General features: G+C 50.9%; 1 protein-coding gene across 1 annotated transcript in view; it reads right to left on the bottom strand.

Moving 5' to 3' along the window:
- Window positions 1-15,800, bottom strand: part of SIL1 (SIL1 nucleotide exchange factor) — a 131,342-nt gene that overhangs the window by 34,724 nt on the left and 80,818 nt on the right. The window contains exons 7-8 of the mRNA XM_068157828.1: window positions 13,876-14,067; window positions 7,734-7,855 (exon numbers count right to left, since the gene is read on the bottom strand). Of these exons, the coding sequence (XP_068013929.1) occupies window positions 7,734-7,855; window positions 13,876-14,067 (314 nt within the window). The remainder of the gene's footprint in view (window positions 1-7,733; window positions 7,856-13,875; window positions 14,068-15,800) is intronic.

Genomic DNA, 15,800 nt, shown 5'->3' with positions numbered 1-15,800 from the left:
TTCAAGTAAAAACAGAGGAGACAATCTACAAAGTCAGAAATTGCAAGTGGGCCAGGGAGCGGAGCTGGAATGAGTGCAACAGGGAGGTGGCAAATGCATGGTGTTGGCAAAGGGGCACTTAAAACCCACTGAAGATGGGTAAAGACATGGGTAGAGGCTGGTGGGTGTTGGCAAAGGGGTACTGAAAACCCATTGAAGATGGGTAAAGAAATGAGTAGAGGCTGGAGGGTGTCAGAGGGGAAGCTGGAGGAGGAAGGGATGAAGAGGAAGATGGGTTTGAATTAAATGGGCACGGACAGAGCTTGTTAAGCTAACCAGATTTATTTCTCTGCCCAGGAATTCTTATATCCCTACAAGACAGCAGCGAAGCAAGGTCTTTAATTTTCCTTTTCCTGGGTTTATTGCTTGGGCTTTAATGTTCTCTAACAGCAGGGAACATCAACCAGTTTCACTGCAAAGCTGGACTTAGTTCAGAATCGTTACATCTGGTGAGAGCTTTCCCCACATCCTGAAGGAGCTGCTGCCTCCCTGACAAACCATGACATTGTGCCCCCCAGGACAATGGGCACCACCAAAATACTGATGGATAGAGCAGGGATGACAGGGAGACAGCATTTCCCTGTCCCTTCTCCCAAAGGAAAGGAGATGAGAAAGCAGACCCTAAGCCAGATGAACGTCAGGCTGCTGAGCACTGCTGGGACACCCCAGCATGACACTGCACAGGGAAAACACGGAGCCCATCACTCCAGGCTCCTCTTTCAGGCTTATCTTGAAAAGCAGAGACATGCTTTATGCCTCTTTTGGCTTTGCAAAACAGTGTGAGCTCTGGACAAGCCCCAGAGCTGGGTAACATGAATAATCATAGAATCACAGAATGGGTTGGGTTGGAAGGGACCTGCAAAGGCCATCCAGTCCCACCCCCTCTTCAGTAAGCAGATCTCAATTAGATCAGGCTGCCCAGAGCCTTGTTGAGCCTGAGCTTGGATATCTTCAGGGGGCCTCAACTACCTCCCTGGGAAACCTGTTGCAGTGTTCCACCACCCTCATGCCGCAGAACTTGTTCCTAACATCAATCTAAACCTGTTCTCTAATTTCAAACCATTGCTCTTCATCCTATCCCTGCAGGCCTTTGCAAACAGTCCCTCTGCAGCCTTCTTGTAGCCCTCTTCAGGTACTGGAAGGCTGCTCTAAGGTCTCCCTGAAGCCTTCTTTACTCCAGGCTGAACACCCCCAGCTCCTTCAGCCTGTCCTTGTAGCAGAGGTGCTCCAGCCCCCTGATCACCTTCATGGCCTCCTCTGGACCCACTCCATCAGGTCCATGTCCTTCCTGTATTGAGGTCTCCAGAGCTGGACACAGCACTGCAGGTGGGGCTCTTACCAGAGCAGAGCAAAGAGGCAGAATCACCTCTCTGGTGACTGGGAAGTTCCTGATGCACACTGTCATACTTTAAGGGGTTTAATTTCATGGGACATGGTTAAGAGAAGCAATATCCTGATGCAAGCCACCTCTAGGAGACTCTTGAGTGCTGCTACAAGATGATGCTTGAGTTATTGCCTGGGATGAGTTTACTCCCAAGTCTTTACCAAGTCCTGTAACATTTGTTTTACCCCCTAGAGCCAAAGGAGGGAACAAGCAAGATCCCAGTAGCACTGGGCTTGTTGGAAGAGGCTGTGCTGGCACTGGGACTGCTCCATGCCCTGCTAGGACATATGGCAAACTCATCTCAGCCCATCAGTCTGAACTCCTGTCCCCAGCTGCCCAGTTTGAACAGCAGGCTGGTTTTTAAAGGACTGGCCACAACACCACAAACCTCTCAGTGTAGCTGCACAAGTGACTTTCCTCCTGGCTCCCCACAGTGGCCCTGTCAAAATCTCACCCTTGGCACATTCTGTACTCTCCCCATGAAGGGCAGACTGCTGCTCTTTGCCTTCAGGGTCCCAGGGCTTAGCTGCTCTCTGTCCCCACCTCTAACAAAGCCTTTGGGGAGCGCTTTGGATAAAGCATTGGACACAAATTATTATTCCCCTTCTAAAGGGATTACAAAAAGCCTTTGATTCCAAAATATTAAAATGTTCCAATTATTGGTGTGGAAAAAAAAAAGAAAAACCCCAAAAACCAAAACATTTCCTGGAGGTAAAGTTTCTAAAAAACTGAGGTTTGAATCACAAGCCAAATCCTTTCTGGCTAACAGTGCCAGGCTGGTGAAACATCTCCACACAAACTGCACCAGGGCCTGGCTGTGCTATGAACAAAGGAAAATCATAGAATCAGAGGATTGTCAGGGTTGGAAGGGACCTCAAGGATCATCCAGTTCCAACCCCCCTGCCATGGGCAGGGACACCTCACACTACAGCAGCTTGCTCACAGCCACATCCAGCCTATTAAAAACCTATAGGGATGAGGCTGCCACCACCTCCCTGGGCAACCTGTGCCAGTCTCTCACCACCCTCATGGGGATGAACTTCTTCCTAACATCCAATCTGAATCTACCCATTTTTGTTTTGCTCCATTCCCCCCAGTCCTGTCACTATCCAACACCCTCGAAAGTCCCTCCCCAGCTTTCTTGTGGCCCCCTTCAGATACTGGGAGGCCACAAGAAGGTCTCCTTGGAGCCTTCTTTTCTCCCGAACAGCCCCAACTCTCTCAGTCTGTCTCCAGAGGAGAGGAGCTCCAGTCCTCTAATCATCCTTGTGGCCCTTCACTGGACACCTTCCAGCACCTCCAGATCTTTCTTGTACTAGGGGCCCCAGAACTGGACACAGAGCTCCAGGTGGGGTCTCGCCAGAGTGGAGTAGAGAAGGAGAATCACCTCCCTCGCCCTGCTGGCCCCGCTTCTCTTGCTGCAGCCCAGGATGTGATTGGCTTTCTGGGCTGCCTGTAAATAGCTCAGAGGACATCAGAAGACACTTCCCTCATCAGCAAGCTCTTTTCTTTTCTTTTCTTTTCTTTTTTTTTCCCCCCAGCTGAATATAGCTCCTCTTTGCATAAAACACTGACATTTTTGCAATGTTTTGGACCCAACGGTGCGAACGCCGATCGTCACCCAAAGACGCTGAAGAACGAAGCACAGAACATTTTTGCAGGCAACAGCTTTGCTTTGCCTCCAAAAATGCTGGATCTTAATATTTCATACTTTATATATATATTTATATTTAAATGTTAGTAGCAGTGGATAAATGCTAACATGCTTTTATGCTAATGCAATCACTGAAAACGCCCCAGATAACGTCGTGTATTGGCATATAGTGTTAGTGAATTATGGATACCTAAGTGTACAATCCCACGTGCCTGGCAATTATTTTTGTTAGGGCATTTAACTTTTATTTGCAATCAGAGCACTTGAGGATTCTTCAGATGGAGTCTGCTTTTGCAAGCTGCCGGGTGCAAAAACATTCTTGTGGCAGGTTTGAGCAGGGGAAAGGGCTGCAGTGAGGGCTGTGAGCTGCACAGCATCACAGTATCACCAAGGCTGGAAGAGACCTCGAGGATCATCGAGTCCAATCTGTCATCACAGACCTCATGACTAGACCATGGCACCAAGTGCCACGTCCAATCCCCTCTTGAACACCTCCAGGGATGGTGACTTCACCACCTCCCTGGGCAGCACATTCCAATGACCAATGACTCTCTCAGTGAAGAACTTTCTCCTCTCCTCCAGCCTAAACTTCCCCTGGCACAGCTTGAGACTGTGTCCTCTTGTTCTGGTGCTGGTTGCCTGGGAGAAGAGACCAACCACTTCCTGGCTACAACCACCTTTCAGGTAGTTGTAGAGGGCAATGAGGTCACCCCTGAGCCTCCTCTTCTCCAGGCTAAACAATCCCAGCTCCCTCAGCCTCTCCTCACAGGGCTGTGCTCAAGGCCTCTCCCCAGCCTCGTTGCCCTTCCCTGGACACGTTCAAGTGTCTCGCAGGGGCCCTGCTCAGAGATCGCCACCAGATGGAAGGATGTTTGATTTGGTCGCAAGCTTGGTGATTAGAACCCAAATGCCTAAAATGGAGGATATGTAAGAGAGACAAGAGATGAAAGCTTGAGTCCTTCCATATCAGGTCACCCTCTCCCACAGCAGAGGCTCACAACAGAGGTGAATAGAATAGAATAGAATAGAATAGAATAGAATACAGTAGAATAGAATAGACCAGACCAGACCAGACCAGGTTGGAAGAGACCTTTGACATCATCGTGTCCAGCCTATCATCCAACACCACCTAATCAACTAACCCATGGCACCAAGCACCCCATCAAGTCTCCTCCTGAACACCTCCAGCGATGGCGACTCCACCACCTCCCTGGGCAGCCCATTCCAATGGGCAATCACTCTCTCTGTGTAGAACTTCTTCCTAACATTCAGCCTAAATCTCCCCTGGAGCAGCCCGAGACTGTGTCCTCTTGTTCTGGTGCTGGCTGCCTGGGAGAAGAGACCAACCTCTGCCTGTCTACAACCTCCCTTAAGGTAGTGGTAGAGAGCAATAAGGTCACCCCTGAGTCTCCTCCAGGCTAAGCAACCCCAGCTCCCTCAGTCTCTCCTCACAGGGCTTGTGTTCCAAGCCCCTCACCAACTTTGTTGCCCTTCTCTGGACACCTTCCAGCAAGTCAACCTCCTTCCTAAACTGAGGGGCCCAGAACTGGACACAGGACTCGAGGTGTGGCCTAACCAGTGCAGTGTACAGGGGGAGTGCTGGCCACACTGTTCCTGATGCAGGTAGGATGCCATTGGCCCTCTTGGCCACCTGGGCACACTGCTGGCTCATGTTCAGCCTATCATCGACCAGTAAGGACAGGAGGATGCCAGGAGGGCAGCATCCATGCAGGCAGCCAGATCCTGGGACCCTTTGCCTTGAGGACCAAACTGCCAAGCTAAGGGCTGCTTTTCAAGTCCAGTATAAGCCAAACAAATAGAAGTTATATCAGGAGGGAGATATCCTGAGCTGCCCCTGATGTGCCTTCTCCTTCTCCTGCCTTTGCTGATCCAATGTCTTGGCCAGCCACCTGGCCTCTTGGCTCAAGATGTTGATCCATTTGAAACCCCTTCATCCCAAATTGGTTTTCATCACAGCCAGACTTCCAAGACAGCTTCCAGACAGACTGGGTGATGCAGCTGGTTGCTCATCCCTTATCTAGTTCACTGATTAGAGTTAAGGACAAGGCAATGTTAAGAGTTGGAAAGTTCTGGATGTGACCCAAACACGCTCATTGTCTAGTGGTTTTCTCCTGCATAAAGCACCTTGCCTGCCAACAATGCCAAGCTGCCTCTTCCAGACTCTGCTCTGCCAGGAGTTAATGACCTCTTGAGCTGGTCTGAGGAGCTGCTATGATCACAGAATCACAGAATGTTAGGGGCTGAAAGGGACCTCAAAAAATCATCCAGTCCAACCCCCCTGCCAGAGCAGGATCAGCTAGAGCAATCACACAGGAACACATCCAGGCAGGTCTTGAATATCTCCAGAGGGGGAGACTCCACCACTCCCCTTGGCAGCCTGTTCCAGTGTTCTGTCACTCTCACAGTGAAAAACTTTTCCTCATGTTTCCATGGAACTTCCTCTGCCTCAGCTTCCACCACTGCCCCTTGTGCTGGCATTGAGCATCCCCCAGCAGAGCCTGGCCCCAGCCTCTTGGCACTCACCCTGCACATATCTATAAACATCTGCAGGGTGTTTATAAATACCCTCAGGCTCCTCTTCTCCAAATGGGCAGGCCATGATCATGCCCTGATTGTCCTCAGGGAAGGTTTGCCTGGCTGGAAACCACTGGCCTGAGTCAACCTGGCTGAAGAGACCTCAGAGGTGGCCACGGACATTTGGTGAGCAGCAGACCATCTCCTCTCACCCAGGCAAGGCTGAGCATCCAGCATAGGAGTGCAGATCAGATCATGTCCCTACAGCCCAGCGAGCTGTAACCTCTGGAACGCCCTGACACCTAACTGAGGCCCTCAGGAACAACCAGGAGTGAGGGAAGCAAGCAGCAAGCCCCAGAAGAACACAAGACATCAGAAAACACTTGGTGTGAAGCACTCAGGCCGCCCGTGGCAGCTTCAGCAGAGCAGGGAGTAAGCTGACAAAATGTATGAACAAACAAATTAAGCTGATAGCAGAAAGCAGATGAGTTGGCTGGTATGTGCCTATTGAGAAAGCTTAAGTACAGCAAGGGGAGGATAAAGAAAAAACCAAACCAAACAACCTAACCCAAAAACCCCAGGCATAATATCCCTCACCCTTTGGAACTGAGCTCACAGACAATACATCACCCAAAGCATTCAGAATTACCATCTGTCAGAATGTCCTTTGAAGAAACAAAAAGAAAAGGTCTGCAGGTTTCCAAAGCTGTATTTTACTATTGTCAAATTAGAAAAGGGACTGTTTCTGTCCTAAGAAAGGCATTAGCAATTCACTGAGGAATCCTATACAAAGCCATTAGGCTGGTGGCCACTGCTGCATGCTCATATCAAGAGACAATGAATTTTCTGAGCCTCACAGGCTCACAGGATGTTAGCAGTTGGAAGGAACCTCCAAAGATCATCAAGTCCAACCCCCCCCTGCCAGAGCAGGCCCAGAGAATCCAGCACAGGTCACACAGGAACACATCCAGATGGGTCTTGAAAGTCTCCAGAGGAGACTCCACAACCTCTCTGGGCAGCCTGTTCCAGTGCTCTGTGAGCCTCATGGTGAAAAAGTTCCTCCTCGTGTTGAGGTGGAACCTCCTGTGCTGGAGTTTATATCCACTGCCCCTTGGCCTATCCCAGGGTGCAACTGAGCAGAGCCTGCCCCTCACTCTTGACCCCCAGCCCTCAGATATTTATAAACATTTGTTAAATCCCCTCTCAGTATTCTCCTCTCCAGACTAACCACCCCCAGGTCTCTCAGGCTCTCCTCACAAGGCAGTACTGCAGTCCCTTCAGCATCCTTGTTGCCCTCAGTTGGACTCTCCCAAGTAGAGCCCTGTCTCAATCACATCACATCAGCTAAATCAGGAAAGAAGTCACTGAATAGGCCTTGACAGTGTGCAAGTTAACCTGCAAGTGTTTCCAGAGCCTCCAAGTGAATTTCTCTTTCTGAAACATATCATTAAGGCTCCACCTGCTACTAGAGAACCTAAGGAAACAGCTACATAGTGCTTCAAGCATCAAGATACACCTTGTGAAGAGTTGGGTCTGTGTTTCTGATGTGGAAGAGCACATCTTCTTCTGGTCAGCAAGTTAAACAGAATCACAGAATTGTCAGGGTAGGAAGGGACCTCAAAGATCATCTAGTTCCAACCCCCCTGCCATGGGCAGGGACACCTCACGCTAGATCAGGTTGCCCAGAGCCACATCCAGCCTGGCCTTAAAAACCTCCAGGGATAAAGCTTCCACAACCTCTGTGGGCAACCTGTGCCAGTGTCTCACCACCCTCAAGGGGGAGAACTTTTTCCTGACCTCAGTGGTGCTCAAGGATAGGGTTAGATAGAGGAGAAGATATTTTGGACTTTATGATAACAAGGAACCTAAGGAAATCAAGAAACAACCTACAGCTTCCATGCTGAATTACTTCTGGCTGAGTCTAATGAGCAAGAGGAGGATGTGCTAACAACCAGACCAGGGTAAGTGGTGCTCAAGGATAGGTTAGACAGAGAAGACATTTAGGTGTGTTGCCAGATAGCAGCTATTGCTATTAGATGTCAATCAAGAGAGATAAAGAGATGCACATTGCTCTCTTCACCAAGGTCCTCATCCTGCCACCCAAGGCAGGTCAGAGCCTACCTGGACAGTGCAGCTCCCAGGACAAAGGCAGCATGCTCCTTCAGCGCGGCCTCGGTGCTGTTCAGCCCCTCGATCACAAGCTGGAGTCCACCCATGGAGAGGAAGTCCTTGGCATTGTCCACCTAGGAGAAAGCAGGTCCCCATCAGTACAAAACCCCCAGCCACCTTCCACTCAAGAAGTCTTTGAGAAAATCTTGTTTCAGACAGCCAAGTGTCTCTTCCCTCCCAGTTAAACCAGCCCTGAATTTGAAAAGCAATTAAACATTAAAAGGCTGTGAACAGGACTTGAGCTTTGTACAACACTGCCTGCAAGCAGGGGATCTTATGGCTGCAGGAGAGCAGTCTGCTGACATGTGGCACTCAGAAGGCATCCCCTTGGGACACTGGGCAGTGGGCACAAACTGGAACCCAGGAAGTTCCATTTGAAAAGGAGGAACTTGTTTGGTGTGAGGGTGCTGGAGCCCTGGAGCAGGCTGCCCAGAGAGGTTGTGGAGTCTCCTTGTGTGGAGAGATTCCAACCCTCCCTGGCCATTGTGATCCTGGGCAAGCTGCTGTGGGCGCCCTGCTTTAGCAGGAGGTTGGACTGGATGATCTCCAGAGGACCCTTCCAACCCCCACCACACTGGCATCCTGGGATCAATTAAAACTCCAACACTTTGATTAGCTCTCAAAACTATTCTTGCCACGTATTCTGGTAACGCAGGTAAATCCAATGATGTAGAAAACCCCCCAGCTCTTTGCTCTCTCACCTGAGCAGGCCTTTGTTGGCAACCCAGGGAATTGTATGTTTTGCAAATGTAATTAATTAATTGATGCTCTAATTGCAGCACCAGGAGTGCTGTCAGCAGCCTGTCAGCAGCAGTACACAGGCAGAGTCGTCTCTGCTCACAGCGAGGTGCAAGGCTGGTTCTGGGAGCTTGTCATGAGCTCCATCAACAGTTTCTTGTGGATGTGGATAGAAAAAGCAGGCCCTGCTTGGAAGGGTCAACCAGGAGCTGCCCCTTGGGGCAGCCTGAGCAGTGATTTTCCTGAAGCAGAGGATATTGGACTAACTGCCACTGACCAGGGCAGGGGCTGTCCCTCTGCGCTGGGCACTGGTGAAGCCGCACCTTGAGTACTGGGTCCAGTTTTGGGCTCCTTACTCCAAGAAGGACATTGAGGGGCTGGAGTTGTTTCAGAGGTGGGCAATAAAGCTGTTGAAAGGTATGGAGAACAGGGCTGGTGGGGAGCAGCTGAGGAAACTGGGGTAGTTCAGCCTGGAGAAAAGGAGGCTGAGGCTTCCCTTTAGAGACCTTCTGGCTTTCTACAACTCCCTGAAAGGAGGTTGAAGCAAGGTGGGGGTTGGCCAGGTAACAAGAGATAAGATGAGATGAAATGAACTCAAGTTGCACCAGGGGAGGTTTAGATTGGACACTGGGAACAATTTCCTCCCCTAAAGGGTTGTTAAGCCCTGGCACAGGCTGCCCAGTGGTGGGGTCATCATCCCTGGGGGGGATTCTAAAGCCATGGAGATGTGGTGACCTGGCAGCGTTGGGTTAACAGGTGGACTCAATGATCTTGAAGACCATTCCCAATCTTAATGATTTAATAGTTCTCTAAGAACAAAATTCAGCCCAAAGACAAAACAATGCACTTTGGGGTCCAAGCATTGTTTTGCAGTCTAAGGGGGAATCTGAGGGATGCTCAGAATCGTGTGCACAAAAACTTTGGGTTTAGAATTTCCACACTTCTCCTCCCTGAGAGACAGGGAGACCACAGCATATGTTGGAAGATAGAAATAGAACCTAAAAACGATTTACCAGCTGGGCAAACAGACCTCCATGGCTGCAGTGAGCAGACCCCACTGCTGGGGTGGGCCAGAACCATCACCACAAGGCACACCTGGCACGTCAAGCTCAGGCTCTTGCTCCAGCCTGGGCACTCTCTAGTCACCAGTGACTTCATGCTCAGGGTTATTTTTATCTCAGCCATGTCCCTTCACCAAAATTGGCCACCAGATGGATATTTCAGGTACCCAAAAGAATGAAGAAGCTACTCAGCTTTATATCCTATGGGTATGTCTTTACCAAAGCAAGACCTGGGGAGCTATGACTCATCTCCTTTCCCCAACGGGACAATACCCACCCCTCGCTCTCCCTCTGCAAAGCTGGCAACAGAAAGCTGATCTCTGCAGGTCTGCTGGGGCTGATTCAGGATTTGCAGCAGCTTTTGTGTCCTTTCAGGTCCTATTTTAGCTGTCCCTATAAACTGGACCTGCCAGAACTCTTTAGCTTTCTGCAGGGCCCATCTTTGTCTACAAAGACATCTAGGTAGCAACCCACTTTCAGCTACCAGTGGGTCCTTTTGTTGCTCAGCCTCTGTGAAAACTCTGGGGCTGCTTTAATGCTGGAATTGGACGTTGACTTCTGCTGAAGAGGGAATGCAAAGCCAGGGAGAAGTCTGCGTCCAGCATCAGCTGTTGCTGTAACCTCCTCAGCTCCAGAGCCCTTCAGGCCAGCCCCAGTGAGCCACCTCTGCTGCCAAACAGAAATGGTGCTGGAGAGCTTAGTTTGAAGATGCCTTCATTTTTTAAAACACTGGAGTCTGTTGCAAGAGCTCCTTCCTTCCCTCACTCACCATTTTAAAACCAACAAACCCCCCAAAACTCAACAACTTGAAGGTATTAACCTCTCTGGGGAGCAGAGGATGCCGCCAGGCAGCAGCTTGCGCCTCGCTTCAGTCTGCTGAAACCGGCGCAGAAGAAAGCCAAAGATCAAAAGAGCTCTTGAGGAAAGGTGGGCGAGAAGAGGGATGGGAGAAGCACAGATATGACAGCAAGTTACTCGGGGAGAGGCTTTGAATTGGAGGAGAAAGGAAAGAGGGAGGGAAGGCAAGAGAGGAAAACGCTAGAAAATGAGAGCAGGGAAGAGCGGCGTGTCAGGCGTCCGCGGCGGAGAGGAAATTAGCAGAGAGAAATGGTGTAGTGTGTCAGAGGAGGGGAGAGAGGGAGATAAGGAGAGTAAATAATTGAGAGAAAGAGCCTGCAACACGTGGAGCGGGTCCTGGCTCCGCAGACTGCTGTGCAAGCACCGTGAATCCTCCTTATAAATGAGTTATGCTCTGGCCTCTTCACATTTGCATTTGGGTTTTATGCACTAGAGATAACCTAGCAGGCCAAACCCTTCCTGCTCCTTCTCCAGGATGGGCTCCCAAACATGCCAAGTTGAATCCTGACTGATGAGAAGCAAAGCAGAGCTGGCAACCAAAAGCTGAGCAAACACGGAGCCCTTGGGCTGACTCCTCAAGAGCACGGGAGACAAGCTCTCCCCTGGCTCCTCACTGGCCACAGCTTCCCCTCCAGTCCCTCACAGCGAGCTCAGAGGCATTCACTGCTTTGCCTCCCAGCACTCCAGGATGCTCATGACCATGCTATGGAGCATCCTTGGCTTACAGACCCTCCAGGCCATGGCATTTTCCACTTGACAGGGCACTGTGAGCCCCAGGGGCAGCAGCAGGACGGCTGGGAGATGAACGATTATCAAAAGCCATGGCATGTTACCATTCAGATGGAGACTGGGGGAAAAGGGAGCAGCAGAGGCAGCACTGGTCCCACACGTGGGTGCATGGTGCCCTGGGCCACCCAGCCCTGCAAGGATCCCTGTCCTCCTCCAGTGGCAGGGCTGTGGCTCGCTGCAGAAGACTCCTGACAAGTTCAGCCCTTGCAGGGTTATGCGGCACAAGCGTCTTTGGCTGCTGTTCAGTAATTACATTAAGCTGGTGCTGCTAAAGTCAGTACCAAGCAGAGATAATGCTCTGGACGCATTCAACTGGCTGGAAGAAGAAAGAGGAGGAAAAGCCATGCTGGCTTAGAGACAAGTCATATTTCTTATCAGCTTCCTGCCTGATGAGAAGGTGCTGCCCAGCCATCTGCCCCGACAGCGCAGTCACAGAGCAACCTTGTGATCGAGGCACAAAGGAGTCCTCTGTGCTCCCTGCCAGCCTCACTGCCACTTCCCCCTTGCTGACCCCTTTGATGCTGATGAGGTTCCCTTTGATGCTCCAGTCCCTGCACAGGGAGTGGGAACCACTTCCCTGCTCCTCTTGCCTTTCTGCAATGCTTTGCCCCATTCTGTGCTACAAGCAGGAGGGATTTGAGGCTGGAATAGTCCAGACGGTTATGCTGGAATCCAAAGCATCCCAGGGCGTTTGGAGGATGCTTTTTAGCATGCTGGCCTGATGCTCTGGCACCCTTAACCAGAGAGAATGAGCCCTGAGTATAAACATGAGGCTCTTCAGGTGCCCGTTGTTCACACTTCTCTCTGAGTCAGACAGATGCCATCAGTGAAACAAAAGCGTGGAGAATAAACAGCAAGGAAGCCTCTGCATGCATGTGACAGAGACTCAGTGTGGAAACTGAAGACAAAAGGCCCTGGAAATAACAATTCTGTTAGCTGGAGCCTGGACTCCCTCTCTCAGCAGCACACTCCTCCAGCAAACATCCCCCAAAGTACCACATCTGCTTTTAAGACACGTTCCAGGGAAAGGTCTTGCACTGGCATCTCCTGAGAGTTGTTCTCTCCACCCTCTGCAATGATAAAGTCACTGAACAAGGCACTGGAAGTTCTCCCAGTCTGCTTGAGACTCTCCCAGTTGCTGGGGAGGGAGAAGTTCACTCATCCCCCATGAAGCAGAACAGGACCTCAATGCCCAGGCACCCACCCAAGCCACTGCAGCATGGAAAGGCACTGGGCACAGGGAGGAGAGTGATGTTCCCACAGCCTGCAACCAAAGGGACATAAAAGTGTGTGAGCTGAGAGACCAGAGGGCGGGGAAGAAGTATGAGCAGCAACCTGAGGAAGCAAGACTTCAGGAAGTACCTTCAACCTCCCACCGAGGTGACGAGCACAGCTCAGCTCCTGCTCAGCAGCCCTGCCCTGGCCTGAGCCTTCAGTTGCTGTCACCACCACCCCAGCACCACACTTCTGACAATGAGGCAAAACTCAAGCTGGGGCAGAGTGGCTGGAAACTGCACAGCAGAAAAAGTCCTGGGGTTGTTGGCTGACAACCAGCTGAAGATGAGCCAGCATGTGCCCCCAAGGCCAAGGAGGCCACCAGCAGTGGTGTGGCTGGCAGCAGGGCAGGGATTGTCCACCTGTACTGGGCACTGGTGAGGCTGCACCCAGAATACTGGGGTCAGTTTTGGGGCCCCTTACTCCAAGAAGGACACTGAGGGGGCTGGAGAGGGTCCAGAGAATGTCAATGAAGCTGGTGAAGGGTGTGGAGAACAGGGCTGGTAAGGAGCAGCTGAGGGAACTGGGGGTGCTTATTCTGGAGAAGAGAAGGCTGAGGGGAGACCTTATTGCTGTCTACAACTCCCTGAAAGGTGGCTGGAGCCAGGTGGGGCTGGTCTCTTCTCCCAAGCAGCAGGAGTTATGACAAGAGGAAGTGGCCTCAAGCTGCACCAGGGGAGGTTTAGGTCAGAAGAAACTTCTTCACTGAAAGGGTTCTCAAAGACTGAGACGGGAAGGTGGTTGAATCCCCATCCCTGGAGGTATTTCAGTCTGCAGAGATGTGGTGCTAAGGGCCATGGTTTAGCCCTAGGCTTGGTAGAGTTAGAGAATGGTTGGGGTTAATGATTGTTAAGAGTCTTTACCAGCTGAAATGATTGTGTGTTTCTATGACTCTATGACAACACAGTGTGGCTGCTGTCTACCCTGCACAAAGACAATGTCTGCAAGCTGGTGTGAGCCCACCTACACCGTATTAGCACAGATATACAGCGGCACAGAGACTGCCCGTGGAAGCAGTGAGAAAAATCACTCATTTACTTAGACACCACTGCTCCACTTACCCAAAAGCAACAGATAAAGCCCTCTGGTGTAACACTAAGCACACACAAGATGAAAAAAAAAGAGAGGGGAAGAAAAAAAACCCCAACAGCCTGAAAACAGAGAAGAAACGAGGTACCACCAAGCCCTAGGAAAACGCTGGCTACTGGCACGAGTGATGATTTATTCCAGCCTGGATAGAAACCCAGCCTGCAGGTTCTTGTCCTGGGATTATGATAATGAAGCAATTTGTATTACCTGACACTGATAAGCAAAATAAAGCCCCGTGTCTGACACTGGCTTGTCCATGGGAGCTGCTAATGCCTTCCTGTTACCTGGTGCACGTAATACTCCAGATCATAAAGCGCTGCCACTTTGTCGGCCAGCGTGGAGGCAGAGCTGTTGAATTTGCTGATTAATTTGACCATAATCTCATAATCTGTTTCCATCTTCACATTCAGCTTTTCAAACTCCTCCTTCAGCTGCTCTATGGGCCGGAACTTCTTCCTCACCTCTTCCTCGCGGGCCTGGAAAGTGGAAGGAGGAAGGCAGATTAAGGAAGGCAAACGATAAAGAGTGGCAAGAAAGATGCAGGAAGAAACCCCAGCCCCAAATTGACATGGGGAACCTGGCTGAGCAAACAGATCTAGAGATGAAAGGGCAGCATTGGAGGGTCCTTCTGAGAAGCCCAGGAACCCATTTATCTCTAAGATACCCACCCCTGGGTACCAGAAAGCCCTCCCTAAGCCTGTACCTAGGGCTTTGTACACCATTTCTATGTCCTACACACCTTCCAAAACACCATCAGCCCAGAGGCAGGCAGCACTGCTGCTCTCCATTCACTGCAAGTGGATGTTCTCAGAGTTTGTGGCCTTCCAGTATCTGAAGGGGGCCTACAAGAAGGCTGGGAAGGGACTGCTCAGGATCTCAGGTAGTGATAGGACTAGGGGGAATGGAATGAAGCTGGAGGTGGGGAGATTCAGGCTAGATGTGAGGAGGAAGTTCTTCACCATGAGAGTGGTGAAGCCCTGGAATGGGTTGTCCAGGGAGGTGGTTGGGGCCCCGTCCCTGGAGGTGTTTAAGCCCAGGCTGGACGAGGCTCTGTCCAGCCTGATCTAGTGTGGGGTGTCCCTGCCCATGGCAGGGGGGTTGGAACTAGATGATCCTTGTGGTCCCTTCCAACCCTGACTGATACTATGATACTACTTTCACAAAATGGTTTGGGTTGGAAGGGACCATAAAGATCATCTACTTCCATCCCCCTTACCATGGGCAGGGCTATCTCCTACTAGACCAGGTTGCTCAAGGCTCCATCCAATCTGCCTTTGAACACTTCCAGGCTTGAAGCTTCCACAATGTCTCTGAGCAACCTGTTCCAGCACGTCACCACCCTCATGGGGAAGAATTTCTTCCCAATGTCTAATCTCAATCAAGCTTCTTCCAATATGAAGTCATGCTCCCTTGTCCTCTCACTCCATGCCTTTGTAAAAAGTCCCTCCCCAGCTCTACTGCAGCCCCCTTCAGATACTGGGAGGCTGCTCTAAGGTCTCCCTGCAAAAAATTTTACTGCCAAAAAATTTTACCACAAAAGCTCCTGAACTTGATCTCACAGCTGACCCTACTTGAAGCTGGGGATGAGGCTGGAGACCTTTGGTTCTCCCATTCAGCCTAAACCGGCAGTGACTCCATGCCAGTGACATCAAGGAGATCTAGTTGGACATGTACACAGGCACTTTCATCATCCCAATCACTTCACAGGTTTCAGGATGGCTTTGTCGCTCCAGGAAACACAACCAATCACTCTTGGGGACAGTAGTAGTCAGAAAGCAAGGTGGGAGGACCAGCTGAGACGGGGGCAGCTGCAGGACCCTGCCATGGGGCTTGGCCAGGAGACAGCCCCAAGGGCTGGGATGAGGTGAGAGCTGCTAAAACACGTGTGGTGAGAAGGACAAGGATCTGCTAAAGATCTGAGAGAGCCCAAGGGCCTGCAGGGACCAGCACTGGTGGCACTGGGACAGGTGTGGACAGGACTTGCTGATGCAGGAGAGGGAGGAAGCAGAGAAGTCAGGCTGAAGATGGGCTGCCCCAAGAGCAGGAGAAAGCAAGAAAGAGCCTGTTGGAAGGGGTTTGTCATAAATACAAATACCAGAGCATGCTTTAGGAAGAGGATGACCCCCAAATAGGGGGTTTGCCCACACAGAGCTCTGCCCTGCTCCCTCACATATGAACAGCAGCTGGGGCTGCTGGAGAGAAACAAACT

Source organism: Melanerpes formicivorus, unplaced genomic scaffold (genome assembly GCF_026170545.1).
Source record: "Melanerpes formicivorus ecotype bairdi unplaced genomic scaffold, bMelFor1.0.p_v2 SCAF_2, whole genome shotgun sequence".
Lineage (NCBI taxonomy): Eukaryota > Metazoa > Chordata > Aves > Piciformes > Picidae > Melanerpes > Melanerpes formicivorus.
Note: the sequence above shows the minus strand (reverse complement) of the source record. Positions and strands in the feature narration are given on the sequence as shown.